The 16878-nt window shown below is 38.8% G+C and overlaps 1 protein-coding gene and 1 long non-coding RNA gene across 3 annotated transcripts in view; one reads left to right on the top strand and one right to left on the bottom strand.

The window, feature by feature from the left end:
• BRWD1 (bromodomain and WD repeat domain containing 1) overlaps positions 1-16639 on the top strand; it is a 43456-nt gene extending 26817 nt beyond the window's left edge. Inside the window, exons 29-41 of one of the 2 annotated variants that reach the window (XM_015634655.2) lie at positions 618-679; positions 1442-1597; positions 2186-2306; positions 3607-3732; positions 4226-4301; positions 4783-4827; positions 4926-5072; positions 5757-5909; positions 6166-6278; positions 7721-7956; positions 8718-8906; positions 9357-10334; positions 12899-16639. In XM_015634655.2, coding sequence (XP_015490141.1) covers positions 618-679; positions 1442-1597; positions 2186-2306; positions 3607-3732; positions 4226-4301; positions 4783-4827; positions 4926-5072; positions 5757-5909; positions 6166-6278; positions 7721-7956; positions 8718-8906; positions 9357-10334; positions 12899-14022 — 3526 coding nt within the window. In that variant the 3' untranslated portion in view covers positions 14023-16639. Of the gene's footprint in view, positions 1-617; positions 680-1441; positions 1598-2185; positions 2307-3606; positions 3733-4225; positions 4302-4782; positions 4828-4925; positions 5073-5756; positions 5910-6165; positions 6336-7720; positions 7957-8717; positions 8907-9356; positions 10335-12898 lie in introns of both variants that reach the window. The other variant, XM_015634644.2, reaches the window with a different exon arrangement.
• The window catches only part of LOC117245439, a 2499-nt gene continuing 487 nt past the window's right edge, over positions 14867-16878 (bottom strand). The window contains exon 2 of the long non-coding RNA XR_004500145.1: positions 14867-15056. This is a non-coding gene — a long non-coding RNA (uncharacterized LOC117245439). The remainder of the gene's footprint in view (positions 15057-16878) is intronic.

Here is a 16878-nt window from a genome sequence, read left to right as displayed (position 1 = left end):
AATGATGTTCACACTTAACAGTTCAATATCAGAATGAATATCCAGATCTATCAATAACACTTGTGTTGCTTTTGCTTTGTCTTGCACCTTAATTGACTTCAGTTTCTTCATTATATATATATTATTTTCTTTGTCCTAATGTCCTCTGCCCCATAAATTTGCATGCTAGCATATGAAATTCCTCACTTCCTGTTCTCCCTTAATCCATGGTCTTGCACAACTCCTGCTGTAATCAGCAAGAAAAATCCTCTCCTGTATTTTTCTCAAATCTTCCCCTGGATGTTATCTCACTTTTCCAAATGTGCAGCTTATTTTTCTTCTTCATCTTCTTGATACAAGCTCTGTAAAATTGATTTATATATTGGGTAAGTTGCATACAGCCAAAATCAGGAGCACAATTTCAATCTGAAATTGGTTATGAAGAATGTTTTGTTTTTGCTGATTGCAGACCAATGCCTTTGTTTATGTACATGTTTTTACAGTGTATTTTGTCAATACTTACAAATAGCTGTAATTTAAATGTGTTTATGGCTGAGATTTAAATATGATTGGAGGGAACACTTCTGAATCAAGATAACTTTAAATTTTTATTTTATTTTTTTTACTTGGTGAATCAGATGGGACAATGGTGAAATTGAAAAGCTGAGCCCATGGGACATGGAACCAGTCCCTGATAATGGTAGGTAGAAACCCTTTAATAAAACAGCTTAATGTGCTTTTCCCTGTTTCCAGTTCCTTTGTTTCATGCAGGTAGTGGACCTGAGGTGGTTCCTGTCTTAAAGACAGTCTTGATTCAGATTTAATGAAATTATTTGAGTATACCTGTACTTTTCCCTTTTGCATATTCCAGAGCAGTTTTGAAAAAACTACTTCAAATGTGTAGCTCTGACTTACAGAATTAAACCTGCTACTTCCAAATATCAGGTTTCAAGAAACATCTCAAGTTTGAAACTTCACATTTGTTGTCATATACTCTAATATGGGGGGGTGCAAGAAGAATATAAATAAAATTATTTCCAGGCAGTAAATCCTTACTGCACATAGCTTAAAACAAACAATTTATAAACTTTGCTGGTCAAATCCAGATGCTCTGTAAATAAATGAGTGTCATTTGTGGTTTGTCTGAATATTTCACATTTCCAGTACTTGCCAGTTACCAGCTAGGAGGGAGCAGGAAAGTTTGGGAGATACTAAGGGAGCAGTTACTGAATAAGCTGTCAAAGAGAGAAATAAACTTAAAGCAAAACTGCAGAAAAACAGAACTTAAAACATTCTGCTGGTTGTGTCTGTTTTGTGTAATTTTTTTCCCACAGCCTTAGCATTAAACTCTACTTCAAGGCAAGGATTTTTTTTGTCAGTTGAAAGCATACAATTATTTCAGAAGTGTGAGTGCTCAACAATTGCTCTTGTTCTCACTCCTTCCCCAATTTGCTCTCTTTAGTTGATCAGCCTGAAGAATTAGGAGCGAGTGTCTCTGTGACTGTGGAAGAGGTGGAGAAGCTCCTGTACAAACCCCAGCAGGGGGAGTGGGGGATGAAGTCCCGTGATGAGGCCTGTGAGCGGATTATCCGTGGGATTGATCAGCTCATGACTCTTGGTGAGTGTGAGCTGAGCTTCAGGTGGTTTTCTCCTGATGTTAAATTTATAAACAGCCTGGAATATCCATAGCATCCTTTAAAAATTCCCTGTGATAAAGTACTGTAATGAGCAAGTGTTTTTCTGTGCAGTTCTTTGTATTTATACTGAGATCTTTATGATTTTATACATCATTGGATTTTATAATACCCAGCTCACTTGTCATGGACCTAAAGGCTTTAAAATAGAATCCCAGAATGGCTTGGCTTGGGAGGCACCTGAAAGCCAATCCAGATCTTGCCATGGCAGGGACACCTGCCACTGTCCCAGGAGCTGCCAATGTCCAGCCTGGCCTTGGGCACTGCCAGGGATCCAGGGGCAGCCCCAGCTGCTCTGGCAATTCCATCCCAGCCCCTGCCCACCCTGCCAGGGAACAATCCCTGCCCAAGATGCCAAGATCCAGCCCTGCCCTCTGCCCCTGGCAGCCATTCCCTGGCTCCTGGCCCTGCAGCCCTTGGCAATTGTTTCTGTCTTTCCTGTCAGCTCCTTCAGCCTGTCCAAAAATGAGGTCAAACAGTTAAATTTTGCTGTTCTTGCTGTTTTTAACCAGACATCTCAGCAGCTTTTGCTGGCCCAGTGGACCTGTGCACGTACCCCAAGTACTGCACGGTGATCGCGTATCCCACAGACCTCAACACCATCCGCACCCGGCTGGCCAACAGGTTCTACAGGTCAGTGCTGCCAGGGAACCAGGGAGAAACTCATTTTGGGACTCTTCATAGTTACAATAAACCCTGACATTCTCTCTTGGAGAAATTCACTATTTGAAATCAGCAAATATTAAAAACACTCTCTGTAATTACTTCAGTGCTGATGGCAGTTCAGATTTTCAAGTGCTGTCCTTCAGTTACTTAGAATTTGAAGAAGGTTAAGCTCTTGCTGTTTTCAGAAATGAGCTTAAACACAGGAGGTGAAATGTTTAAATATTAACAGCAGCATTTTAAAGGACAAAAGGACAAAAACTTAAGAGAAAGAGGGAAGAGTGTAATGATGGCAAAGCTCTGGTTTGCTGGATGTGCTGATCAGCCATAGCTTGAAAAGAAATTTAAGTATATTCTTCATCTGGACTTGCATTCAGTGTGTCTGTAAATACAGTGAAGAAATATTAATAGTGATTTTTTTCCTGTATAAGATGGAAAAAAAAGGTATTTGAAAATAATTGGCGATTCTGTAGGTGAAGAACTGCAGACTTGGGGTATCTCTGCTTCACAGATATAAGGAATTGGGAAAATGAGTTGTAAAAATGAAATTACACATTTGTGGCAGCTCATTTCTATCAAGTTATAATTTCAATTTGTAGTTTCTCACAAGGGGCACTGTTTTCAGTGCTCAGCTGGCCTCAATGCAAGGTCTTTAAGGGAAGACAGGGACATTGTAGCTGAGATGTCTTTAAAAATGTAATTGGACAAAGCTCTGGTCACTCCTTTTTAATTGCTTCTGCTTTGTATTTATTAATTAAAAGTTCCTCAGATATGACTCAACTTGTGTTCCTTTTCTCAGGGCTTTGTTACAAGCAGCTTCTGATATTTCCAGAGGAAATGAGATAATTTAGAGTAGTGATTAAATTATATTCTTCCCCCTTCTTTTGAATAAGTCACATGTAAACTTTTTAAAAATGCTTGTGTTTCTGAAGATTCCAGGAAATCCACAGTCCTTGGGATGATTTCAGTGGTGTTTTATGATTTAAGGGTAACAAATGCTAGTGCTTACTTGGCCAGCTGAACTGAGTTTATATCACAGACTGGCTAAGGATGAATTATCAAGAATGAGTGATGAAAGATGGACATTGTTGGTTTTGCCTCCTTGGGGTTCTCCATGTGAAGGAAAAGTTTGAGACTGCCCTAAAGGGACATAAAGCAGAGGACATCTAGATTGAATATAATTTAGTATAATATCCAATACAGATATATAATTTTTGCTGGTTTTAAGCTTTTCTGTAGCATTAAAGGTGCAAAATTTTCTAATTTGAAGGAGAATTTCAGCATTGGTTTGGGAAGTCAGATACATTGAAAGCAATGCCAGAACCTTCAATGAGCCTGGGAGTGCTATTGCCAGGGCTGCAAAAAAAATCACCACCCAGCTACTAAAGTTTATCAAGTAAGTGGTATTTTAATCTAAATACTGCTTGAATCCTCATGGTTTTGAACAGTGGGGAGTGAAAACAGCTCAATATCCTTTTGATGAGCCCTATTTTGACTCTTTCCAGTGCACTGTAAGGACAGGTATGTAATTCTTAGTGTTACCTTAAGTTCTGAAATGTTTAGAGGTATTTTTTCCTGGTATAACAGCCCCAGAATGTCACTTGATATTGAGTATATTAAGTACCTCAGCCTGTAAAAAGTAACTTTTGTGCTGTCCTGTGTAGAAGTTCTGTTGTATCTTGTCTGACTTCATTGAAAGGTTAAAATAAACTGAGAGGTTTATTTTGAAATAAGTGTAGGCAGGCCCCTTTCAAATCCCTAATCCTGATTTTTATATTCCAATTAATACTCAGTTACTGTCTTCCCTTTTATATGGGGCACTTGGTTGTGGCTGAGAACAACAGCTCTCCTTTTGCTATTCCAGTAACAGAGATTTAATTGCATTGCAGTGACCAGGACTGTACAAACATTTTTGAATTATGTAGCACAACAGATGATGAACAAGATTGTCATGATGCTGATCTGGTAAGTTGGGGTTTTCTTGTGGAAAATTCCAGTAATTTATGGTGGTAAGAAAATACCAGCACCCCTCACATATTGTTGATAAAATGGGTGAGTTATTTGCATAGCTAATACAAACATGGACTGTGTTGGGAATTTTTATGAATGTTTTATGTAATTTATTGTCAGTCAACTGCATTACTGGTAGTATTTAATCACTGAAGTTCAAAGTTATTGGGTAACTTCTGATTGCAATTTCTGATGGTTGTTTTTCCTTTTCTCAAACCACTGAAGATTCCAGACTCCAGCTCTTGTCCTTATCTAGGATATTGCTTTCCAAGTCTCCCAGATGCTGTGTTGTATTTTTTTATGCTTATCTTTTGTCTTATTGAAAGAATTAAGAAAATGTAATTTTACCACAGTCTCAAATCTAATGATGTTTTTAGCCTCCATCACCTATTTTTTTCTACATCACTTTTAAGATAATTGATTTTATTTTGTACAGGATGATGAAAAATGTGTTCCCAGAACATCATACAGGAGAAGAAAAGTGAGTTGGGCAATCTTTACTTACAACCCAGATCAGGTTGAATTTTTTCTTGCTCTATTCCAGTAATACTTCTCCTAACGTTTTTTTCCCCCCTCAAGGGACGGGGCTTAAAAAAGGGAAAAAGCCTGAAAAGTGGCTATGATGAAAACTGTTGGAAGAAGCAGTGCATGGAACTGGTGAATTTAATTTTCCAGTGTGAGGACTCTGAACCTTTCAGGCAGCCAGTTGATTTGGATCAATATCCAGTAAGTTGTCCTTGATAACCTTAATCCATCCTTTTTTTTCTTGCTGTCTCAACCTTGTAAGGGAAGTATTTAAGAAAAATCTGTATTTTCATAATTAAAACAAGTTTACTGACAGTCTAAAATCTGTTTACTGAGCCTGAGCTATGAATTTGATTTTTTTTTCCCCTCTTTAACTGTTCATGATAATCTCACCTACCCTTTCAGTCTCTCTTTTTTTTCTCTAAAAACACAACAAACTAATTTTAAAGGAAAAAAATCTTCTTTACAGCACATAACCTCTCCTGGTGACTCCACATTTTGAGTCTCACTTCAGGTTTTAAAAACATCTTGAGGTTCTCTTAAAAAATATGAACAGGAGAGAAAGAAAGATGGAGGTGTTTTGAAGGGGTTTGAATTGGGGATTTTTGTGTGGTTGTTGTGTTTTGGGGCTTCTTTTGGCTGTTTTTTATACTACATATGTTGTTGTTTCTCACAGTAAAATTCAGGGGATCATGAAAATGAGATTTTAAATCAACCTGTCTCAAAAATATTGCTTTCTTCTATGGTGCTTCTCTTTCCACTGCTGCTGAAGATAATTTATGTTGTTTTAGCTTTATCCTAAAAGACAGAAATAAAATTCAAAAGTGTTGTTTTGTTTTTTTCCTTTATGCTTTCACAGAAATCTTTTTTTCATGTTTTTTATAGGATTACAGACATATTATAGACACTCCAATGGATTTTGGTACAGTGAAGGAAACTCTGGAAGCTGGGAATTATGACACTCCAATGGAACTGTGCAAAGACATCAGACTGATATTTAGTAATGCAAAATCTTATACTCCAAACAAAAAGTCAAAGGTAGCTGTAATTGTCTTAATGAAATTAAATCTTATTTTGCAGTTTGTTTATCAGTACTTTTAATAAAGCTGCAGGTTGGGTAGATAGTGGGTAGAAATAGGACAGAAATATTTAATATGTTTATTTCCTGATTATTTGGTGTTGCACAGGACTTCCTGTGCATTTCCCTATTGCTTTTCTGTGCAGTTTTTAATATTACAAATACTAGTCTTGGATCAAAGGCTCTGTTTTTAATAGAAACCATTTCCTTACCTAGATTTACAGTATGACCTTGAGATTGTCAGCACTGTTTGAAGAGAAAATCCGAAGAATTGTTTCAGATTTCAAAAATGGGCAGAAACAGAACGAAAAGCTACGGAGAAACCAGAGGTACACAAGAAGATTTAATAATCAAAGCTCAGTGCAGCAGCCCACCAAAATGCTCAGGTACTCAAATTGTGAAGGTGTAAAGATCTGTCTCAGCTGGCTGTTATTCATGTTGACTCTCACATTTAGTCTCTGAATAGGGGAACTGGATTTTTAAATGGTTTGTAACCCCAGTGAGACTTTTTATAATTTTCATGCAGTAGGAAAAGTATGTTTAAAAAAAGAGTTTTTTTAATGAGAAATACAAGGAGACAGAAGAGTAGAAAAGGTTGAGTTTTTCTTTAATATTTGAATCAGAAAGTCAGTATTTAACTAAAATAATGAGGAATGAAACAAAGGTTTACTTGCTGGATGTATTACAAAGATTAAATCCTGCATAAATTACATATTTTGTAACCTACAAATAAAGTCAGTCCTATGGAATTTCTAGAAATTTTTACTTGCTGTAGCATTCAGTTGGGAGCCAGATTTGCCTTTTCTCTCTTGAATGCAAACAAGCTTTTGATACAAATTGCTGTTTGACATGATTAACTCCTGTTCTTAATTTGCATGTGGAACAAAATGGGACAAATTACACAAGCTAAATGTGGTAAATTACTGAAACTGAACTTTTCCCTTCTGCTGCTGTCCAGTCTTCCTTCTCCGGCAGGGAAAGGGTAGGAGTAAGAGTTTTAATTTTTTTTTAAAAAATTTTAATTTCAGGAGATTCCTTTTATACTTCAAAATAACCACACACCAAGATAGGCAGAAATTGTCTTTTTGAATCTCATTTGTGCTCCTATCTGGAGAATTGTGTGTGACTGTTCAGTGGGGCACAGCAGAAGTGAGGTTTGGGATACCAGAAATTGTACACCTTGTGCACCTGGATGAATGTCTGAAAACCTACAATGTAAGGAAAAATCTGACAAAACAGTTCTGTAGGTGAAAATAATGGACTGAACAGTATGGCAGGTAGCATTCAGACCTGTGGAGGTAAGGAAGGATCAAATTAGTGAGGTTTTCTTTATTTTGAACAGTGAACTTGTCTGTAAGGTTCCACTTTGTGTGTGTTGGGAACTCAGTTTATTGTGGAATAATGTTTCCCTGGATAGCATTTAGTTGGAGGCTCATGTACAGTTAACCAGAGGCTGGGAATCCAACAGGAATTGAGGCTGCTGCTGCAGTGAAAATAAGAGAACCTGAATTGTCTGGAGGACATCCACCATTAAATTCTGTTTCTCAGAGCAGAGAAAGGTTGTCTCCTCTTGTATGACTTCCCTAGAAGTGCAGACTGTTACTTTAATGCAAGTACTTCATATTTATCTTTGCCAGAATTGTCCCACACCACAGTAGCTCGTAAAGTACCCTCCCAGAACTACAAAATCATATTAAATATTATTAAAATACATAATTGCCTTTCCTAGTTTAACAACCTGTGTTGCTTTCACTGCTTTATCTCTCACTAGAAATCTGAAGCAGAAACCATTAAAGTCTCAGGCCAAACTTGAATCTGAGCAGGAAGATTCTTTTCCTCAGCCTACCTCAAGCAGAGCCGCCTGTGTCACAAGCCATAAACCCAACACTGGCTCCTACAACCAGAGCTCCTCGGGAGAATCCTCGGATTCCACCTGCCTGCCATCCTTTGAGAGGAATGGGAAAGCCAGAACCACAACACTAACTAATTGTTCTGCTTTATCATCAGGTCAGAATTTAGAATTGCTGCTTGTTTGCATTCTGAGTTGTTAAGTGAGCTTTGGGTTTTTAACACGGAATTTTTTTTACACCAGGTTTAGGGTTTTTGTGTGATGCAGAATTTTGTGTTTTACTGGATTTTGGACACTTACATTATTTGCAGCAAATGTTATAAAAATATTTGTGTACTTTATATAATTTTTTGCTTTGAAATGGTGTAGAATACAGTAAATTTACTTTTATTAATGAAGAAATCTGTCAACAGGATAGCTTAGAGTATTTGATAATTGATATTATATAAATTACAGATTACATGCCCTTATATGTGTATATGTTAAATAAAACTTGTTATCCACAATTAGCAAATGTTTGAGACTTTAAAGCTTTCCTGTCTTTTCCCCTACACCTCACCTTGACAAAAACTCAGCTTATTTCAAAGAATAAGAAAATAAGTTCTGGTAAAATCTGTTAGAAAATGTTCTGTGTTTTGGGGGGTTTTAAACATGCTTTTCACTTAAATCTGGTGTTTGAAAAGAGCTGTTTTATTCTTAATTGCAACTTGAATGCAGGTTAAAGAAGCTTCCTGTCACTGAACATGGCATGAATATGGATTTTGTTGAGTTTGATCCCTGTAAGACACTCAGGCATGAGAATGCATTTTAAGATAATGTGAGGAAATCCTGAAGATTCCAGGAGCAGCAAAATACAACACTTAACTGGAAGCTGTTTAGAATTCTAACTGCCAATTTTTTTATTTTTTATTTTTTTCAGAGAGTGAAATAGAAGGTTCTGGGGTTTCTTCATCTACTTCCTCTTCATCTTCATCCTCCTCAAGCAGCTCAGAAGACAGCAAAAGCTGTTCTGGGGCTCCTGTGTCCTCTCCCCTGCACAACGGGGTGTGCAGGAGGAGCAGCAGTCGCAGGCTGACTCGGAACAGAGCTGCTCAGAGGAAACAGACAGGTAGGGTGGCAGGAGTTGCTTGTGAATAGCAAGAAAAGTCCAAATTTTTATATTCGTGTATATTTATAAAAAGAACTGAGAGGAGTTAGTATTTTTTTTTAATTGTTGTATGTGTGAGATGCTCATTTTGTTATTGGTGTTAATTTTGAAGCTCTCAAATACTACACTCAGCTTTTGAAAAGATTTTTTCATGACTAGGGGGAAGAGGGCAAAAACCAAGAGCCTGGTGAGAGGGCTTGCAACATATGTTAAGGAAAAAAGCAGCAATTCATAAAGAAGTTCTAATTGTCACAAAACCAGAACGAATCTGGAATTTACGACAGCAAAAGCACCTGTCACTAGGAATATATTTCATGCTTCATATCTGTGGGTTGAACCTGTCCCAGTTTTGACAAGACTTCAGAGTTACTATTTCATATTTAAGGTATTATTCCCTGCTTTCCTCTACAGGAGCACTTCTTCAGGAGAACGGGAATGCGAGGAAAGCGATCAGGAAAAAGTTACATGGAAGCGACTCCGAAAATACTTCAGTGGTGACATCTGAGTCCCTGAGCAACAGCAAGGGCAGGCACAGGAAAACCCCACGCAGGAGTGCTGCCGTGGCTGCCAACAAACTGAGGCTGATGAGTGACGTGGAGGAGGAGATGTCGAGCTCGGAAAGCATCGGCATCTGCAGGAACAGGAAGCTGCCGCACCGGAACGCCTCGGCCGCCGCCAGGAGAATGCTGCTGGAGGGATCTGAGGATGAGGCAGGCCTAAAGTCTGAGAGTGATAAAGAAATAGAAGAGCAGCTCACCAAGAGGAAAACTCTCTCTCAGACTGGCTGCTCTGCTCCACGAAGGAAATTTGTCAGCGAATCTGAGAATGGAAGCTCGGATTCTGAGCCTGACACGCAGACCAAGCAGAAGAGCTGGCAGAGCAACGGGCACAGACAGCTCCGGGGCCCCGTCTGCTCTGTGTCTCCCAAAGTGAAAAGTCCCACCTTACACTTTTCAGAGGAGGACTCCAAAAGCCATAATTCTGAGGATGGGGGCAGCCAAAAGGCTTCTGACCAATCAACACCTACACATCACAAGCCTGCAGTGAGCAATTCTGAGGATGAGGCGGACTCTGAGTTGGACAGGTGGAATGGCAGGAAAGCCTCTGGGCTGCAGCTCTCCCCTCCTTTAAAAAAAGCAAAAGTCTTGAGTGATTTAGAGGACACAGCAGAATCTGAAGCAGAAGATAGAGAGGAGGAGAAGAGTTCATTGTGGGAGAGCTTGGTGCCCACTAAGATTGTGAGGCGTTCCAAACCTGGAGCTGCCTCCAGCTTCCATCACTCTTCTGATTCGGACTCGGAGAGTGACTCCAATAATAACAATTACTGTGAAACTTCTGCAAAAGCAAAGATGAGGAAGAGGAAAGGAAAAACAAAAATCGTTAGGAAAGGTAACATTTTTAAAGTTAATTCCTCTATTTTTTAATGCTGAGTAGATGACTGAGAAAAGCTCCAGAAGAGCAGAGTGTGTTTTCTCTTTATGTCCAGCTCCTTGTTTTGAGGATTTCGGTAACCAAAACCATCTGTTACCTTGTCTGAATTTTCTGTTGAGATTTTCTGTGCTCCAGCAAATTTGCAGCTGTTATTTTCAGTTTGAAGTAACTTTATTGATAGCTTTTCAAAATGAATTTGATGGAAAGATATTTAAATTATTCTCACATCCATGATGTGTGCCAGAACCTGAAACTTGACTTGGAGATTTTATTCTGTCAGTTATGTTTAGAGTCCTTAACACAGACAGGTACTTGGCAGAAGTAGGATTTATATTCCACTTGTTTCAGAAAGTTAAATTATTTTATTTTTGGATTTTATTCTGTAATTTTACCTGTCTCTGAGATCTTTGTGTGCTGGCTGATCATGATTTAGAGAGTTGGTTTGGGGGTTTTTTTTAAGCTTATGAAAATGATGCTGATGTTTATTAAACCAGGTCATGTACATTGTGCCTTCATATAATCAGGGAATGGTCCTGATTGGAGTTTGAAAGACTGTTCAGAGGTTGGTGTTTGGTGTAATCCTTCCAAGTCAGTGTGCTTTAAAAATCTTAGAATATTTTTTTTTTAAATTTAATTAATTTCTAATTAATTAAATTTATTAAAATAAATTTAATTTAATTTATTTTTTTAACAGACAGTAGGAATTGTCTGTTAACATGACTCTGTCTTGACAATTTTCCACAAGAAAAACAAGAAATATTTACTTGTTTTGTCCCAAGATCTTACATTTAATGCATAAATAGGGCCATACATGAAGTTTCTATATTTCAAATAAATATGTGTTATATATACATATAAATGTAACTATATATGTGTATATACACACTGCTAAATTAGCCAGCTGAACAATTCATGTGGAAGCTTTGCTTTGGTTACTTTTTAAATATATATAATATAAATAACATATAATCTATTTTGATATGTAAAACCATCTTATATGTATTTCTGGAATGTCTGTTATAGATAATATATATTATAGACATCTAGAGTTTAGCATGGGATTTTATATATCAGACAAGGTTGAAAGTGAAGTTTGCAGCTAAATTGTGGCAGGACCTTGTTGCCTGTAGTGCCCCCTGCAGTTGAGCTGGTTGGAGCCAAGGCTGGATTTTCCTGCCTGATATTCCAGGTCTGGAGTTTGGCCTGAGCTCCAGGACACCCTGATGAACCCGATTTTCACATCTTTGTGTCTTTTAAAACCTCTTCCAGTTTCTGGGGTACTTGGTTTAATGCTCCCTCTTTCTGCCTGTGCCACCTGACTGGACCTTCACAGCTTTTAATTCTGGATGTTCATGGGGAATTTCAATATATTTTATTACAGATTTGTTCCAAATTTAAGGTCTTGTATACAAAATAATTTTAATATTCTGGCAGGTTTGCAGAAAGGCTGGATTTCTTTAGGCTTGTGTTCTAGCTACTTAATAATAGGAGGACAGTGTGTAAGATCTAACTCTTCTTTTTAGTTTGTGGATTAATTCACCTTTTATACAGCATTTAGCAGTGTGCAGCAGAAATGTGTTGTGCTTTGGCCATAACATCACACAATAAAACTGCTACAAGTGGTGATATTCATGTATCATTTCTGGACACTCTTAACAAAGAAAGGAAATAAATTATCCTTTGAAAATGTAAAAATAGGAATATACTGGAGTAATACATAAAAGGATCTGCATTTAATTAAGGACCAGATTTGGTGTATGAAGAGATTGTTAATTCTGGTACTCAAACTGGACATTCAAATTTGTCTCATAATTTTTCTCTCTTTGTTTACTCTTTTAAATTTACTTCAAGAACTTCTGATTTTTTTTATTCATATGTATGAATTATTTAGAAGGGAAACACTGATCTTCATAATACATGATTTACATGTATTTGTTTTAAAACAACATAAGCAAGTTCTGTATTAATTTAAAAAAAACACTGAATGGAAGATTCACTGTTAGCAGCAATCTGAGTGTTAAAGTCACTAAGGAGCTGGAGGATTTCAGTGTTCTCCACCTGAAACAATCTAAAATTGTGAAATATGAAATTTCATCCATATGAAATATTACAGTTCATTTTTTAGGATAACAAGGTCTAAAATGTATAATTAATGTTGCAAGTTTTATTCTAGTAAGAAAAATACAACTTTTAATGATACAAGTATTAATAATATGACAGCATGTGTTTGCTAAGTGAGGGAATTTGTAATGTCTGAGCTAATTAACAGGATATTGGCTAAAGAAAGCTCTTTTGAGACCATGAAAAGGTTTAAAAGTGACAATCTCAAGAGTTAAAATGATCCCTGGGATTCTGATGGTATTTTTAGTAAAGAATTGAGATAAATTGCACTCAACAGTTGAAATCAAAATAAAACTCAATATTAGTGTATTTCATTAAAAGTGGCAGTGTTTGGGCATAGTAAACTAATAATTTCAGGAATGTAAGACATTAAAAACAACTCTGACCTCTCTGTTTTGCAGAGCCAACATCAGAGGAGGCCGGCCAAAGCGCCAAAGTGCTGCGGAGCAGGACGTGCATCATCAACTACAAGAAACACATCAAGGTGTCCAGCCTGGGGGAGAAGAAGAACCCCCGCAGGTGTGCCACGCTGGCAGCCAGCAAGATCAAGATAATGAGCGATGCAAAGGAGGAATTATCCAGCTCAGAAAGCATTTACCCAGTCAGAAAGAACCGCAAGCAGCTCCAGGGCAGCGTGTCCTCAGCCTGCAGGAAGAAGCTGTTCAACAGCTTGGAGGTGGAGGCTTGTTCCAAGTCTGAAAATGAGAGTGAGCAGGTTTCTGGCAGGAAAAAACCTTCCTGCCCTGAGTCTTCTGTTTCTAAAAGGAAATATATCATTGAGTCTGAGAATGAAAGGACTGACTCGGAGACAGAGACTCAGAAGCAGAGCAATAACCACACACAGCCACACAAACCCCTCTGTGCTGCAGCTCTGAATAATTTTGATTACGACTCCTCAGAGGAGAATTCCACAAACCACAGGGTAGAAAATGGGGGAAAGTGGGGAATTTCTAGGCAGGCAGCTTCAACCCACAACCATTGTACAAGTAACTCTGAAGAGGAGGTAGATTCTGACTTGGCTAAACTTGAAACTAAAAATACCAGAGCAGCAGCAAATAAAAAACCCAGAGCTTCTTTCAAGAGACTAAAACCAGTGGATGACTTTAAAGAAACAACAGAATCTAAAGCAGGGGGGAAGCAGGAGGAGAAAAGCTCTGTCTCCAAGGATGTGGAAGCACCTGGGACTGCAGGAAGCTCCAAAGCCAACTTCACCTGTTTCTCCTCGGACTCTGGAAGCGACACCACCGTCTGCAGCGACGCCACGGAAACCAGGAAGCGCAAGAGGAAATCAAAACCCGTCAGGAAAGAGACCCTGAGCTACGACTCACTGAAGCCTTCCAGGAGGCCGCAGCGGAGGAAACGGTGGAAAGGCAGCCAGGAGCAGGACTCGGAGGAGGTGGAGTACGGCGAGTGCAGGCGGGCGCGGCGGCGCTCCAAGATCCGCACGCGCAACGGCGGCCGGCGCACCGTGCGCTACCACGACGGCGACGATGACGCCCTCGAGGACGCCGGCTGCGAAACGTAACCTTAACAAAAGGAAAGCCAGCCCATCTCTTTTCTCCTTTTCTTTGGTTTTTTTTTTGTTTTTTTTTTTTTCCTTTTTTCTTTTGTTGTTTTTTTTTTTGTTGTTTTTTTAAATGGTAATAGCACTAGAACTCCTGATGAGTGCTGGCTCTTCTTTGTCCTACATTTCAGGGAATATATTTATATTTTTCTATGAAAAAGTTATGAATGTGATTAGATGATGACTTGCTCCTTTTTCATATTTTGACTTGCACTTGCCTGCCCATGTAGCAGCATTTAGCACAGATGCCAAAATGTGCCTCATTATAGGGGCAATTTTTTTGTCTTTACTGGTATTTTATTACATATAGACAAGAGTTAAGAAATGTTAAAACACTGCAAACAGGTTAATAGCAGTATGTTGAGTATTATTGTTATGGGTGCTGCAATGAAATACTACCTAGGTCATGCAACATTCAAGAACAGATTTCAAACATCTCTAATGCTGTATGAAATCATCTACAATAGTAACAGGCTTCTAAATAATAATACACACTCTAAAAACCTGGTGGATTTAGGGTTTCCTCTTCTTTTCAAAGAGGAATGAAAAGGCTGATAACTTCCCAGCTTGACTCAGTGCAGGTGTTAAACGTTCTGTACTTGCATTGCTGATAAGCAGTTACCAGTGAAGAAGTTGATTTGCCAGTTCCAGAGGCTCTGGTGAACAGAGGGTTCTGCTGACAGGTAGTACATCATTAATGTGACTTCTATACTGTAAACTTTAAGATTATGAAATGCAGGTGAACTCTTGGGCCTAAAAGGGTTTTTGTGTGTTTTCTTTATAAAACAGAAAAACAAACAAAACACTTGTTCTGTTTTCTTTATGCGTGGAAAGCTTGAGGTGGAGGATTCCAACATTCCAGACCATTTTTTGCTACGTTTCTGTTGTTCCTCCGTATTCCAAGTGTTTGAATGTTGGATTTCCCATTGATTAAACCTTACCAATTTCTGAGCATTGCAGTATATCTCCTGTTTTCACAATGTTTGAGGTGGCTCCTGTTGACAAGAAAGACAATTTCTCCAGGAAAATGTGTGCAAGTCCCTGGTTGAACACATTCAACAACAAAAACACACAGTGACTCTGAATTCTTAGTTTTCCCTGGAATTGTGCTGGTGGGAGCCCCACGGTGGCTGCCCCCAGCCCAACACCAGAGAATCTCTGCTCCTTCCCCACTCCAGGGTTCCTCCTCTGCTCTGCAGCTTCCCTTTCTCACACTCTGGAAAACCTTGGTGATTCCTGATTTCATCATTCACTAGATATGGCAGAATATCGGATTTATCCTAACCTGGCTCATTTGAACTGAAACAGCAAGTTTGGGAATTGGTTTTCCAGCAGGTTGGACTGGTAGTGGGATCTGGAAGGGTTTGGGGGTAAAAAAAATGTAGCTGCACAGTCCTGGTAAATAATGACAGAACACCTTGTACAAATGGAAATGCATCATGGAAAGGGGAGTTGGCATCAGTTAGAGCCAATTCTGCACCACCCTCACTGACATTAGCTGCATTTACCATCACTTTTGCTATCCTGGATATTATCTCACCATACAGAAATGCTCTTTTTTTCCTTCCTTAAAACTTCCATGTAAAGTCCAAAAATAATTTAAATCATTCTTGTTCCAGGCAGTTTTATTTAGAGCAGTCTTTAATAGGATGCAGCAGAATTTTGTAAATTCAAGATAAATGTTTATCTGGGTTCTTTATTTGGTTTCTGACATACAAACACAGTTGTGTTTAGTGATGAAATTTGAAGGTGGCTTTGTGTTTTGTTTGAGGAACAAACTTTGTTATAAAGTAGGAAGCACTATTTTTTTATATTTTCCATAAACTTCATTGTTTAGCAGCTGCTTATTCTCAGTGTTCTCTGGAGTGCAACCCCCAATTTAGGAATAACTGAACATCAGAGTTTTTATTAATTTTCAGTTTGAACAGCTAAAATACAGCTGGCGTTTTTGTATTTCTAACTAGGCTTAGATTCACAAAGCTGGTTTTCTTTCAGGTGCTGTATTCTGTCACTGCACACACAGGTTCATGGTGATCCCTGAAAGCTGGAGAAGGTTCTGGCCTCTGGAGCTGTAGATCCCAGAGGGAACCACTGCCTTAGGGACCCTAACACTTCTGTTTTCTAGGCAAAGCATGTGCTGCTCTGTATTATCTAATTTTATACACATAAGACAGTAGGAAGAGAAATTATTAAACTGGAAAGGTATTTTGAGTTTTTCGGCCTTTAAGAGTTTATTTATTTTTAATTTATTAAAGGAGCATGCTGACTCTTACAGAACTGGGAGTCCTTTCACCTTCCTTTTAAGTGAGCATTTTTGGTTTGGTCTAGCTGTACTCAGGGAAGCAAAGTAGTAGACATTTTCAAGTAGGATCTTTATTTATAATGTGACTTTTGGGGGGGGTGTTTTGGTTTGTTTTAAAGCAGGGCCTGAATCTGTGATGGTGATCAGGCAGCATAAACAGAGGGAAACATTAAAGTGCAGGACAGAATCGTAAAGGAATCAAATTCTTTCCTGTTAAAGGCTTTGATGATGTACATGTGTTAGTGGACCAAAGTAAAGCTGTACATACACCTGGAATGTCACTGTGCTCTTATTTGGTTCATCCAGGCCAAGGGTCCTGCCCTCGGGTCACAACAACCCCCTGGAGCTGCAGGCTGGGCAGAGGGGCTGGAAAAGCTGGAAAAGCCCTGGGGGTGCTGGTGCCGGGGGCTGGACACGAGCCCAGGGGTGCCCAGGTGGGCAAGAGGCCCCTGGCCCCTGGGCTGGGTGAGGAATTGTGTGTCCAGCAGGAGCAGGGCAGGGATTGTCCCTCTGTG

The sequence above is a fragment of the Parus major genome, chromosome 1 (genome assembly GCF_001522545.3).
Source record: "Parus major isolate Abel chromosome 1, Parus_major1.1, whole genome shotgun sequence".
In the NCBI taxonomy this organism is placed as follows: domain Eukaryota; kingdom Metazoa; phylum Chordata; class Aves; order Passeriformes; family Paridae; genus Parus; species Parus major.
The sequence above is the reverse complement of the archived record's forward strand: the minus strand, read 5'-3'. Positions and strand labels throughout refer to the sequence as shown.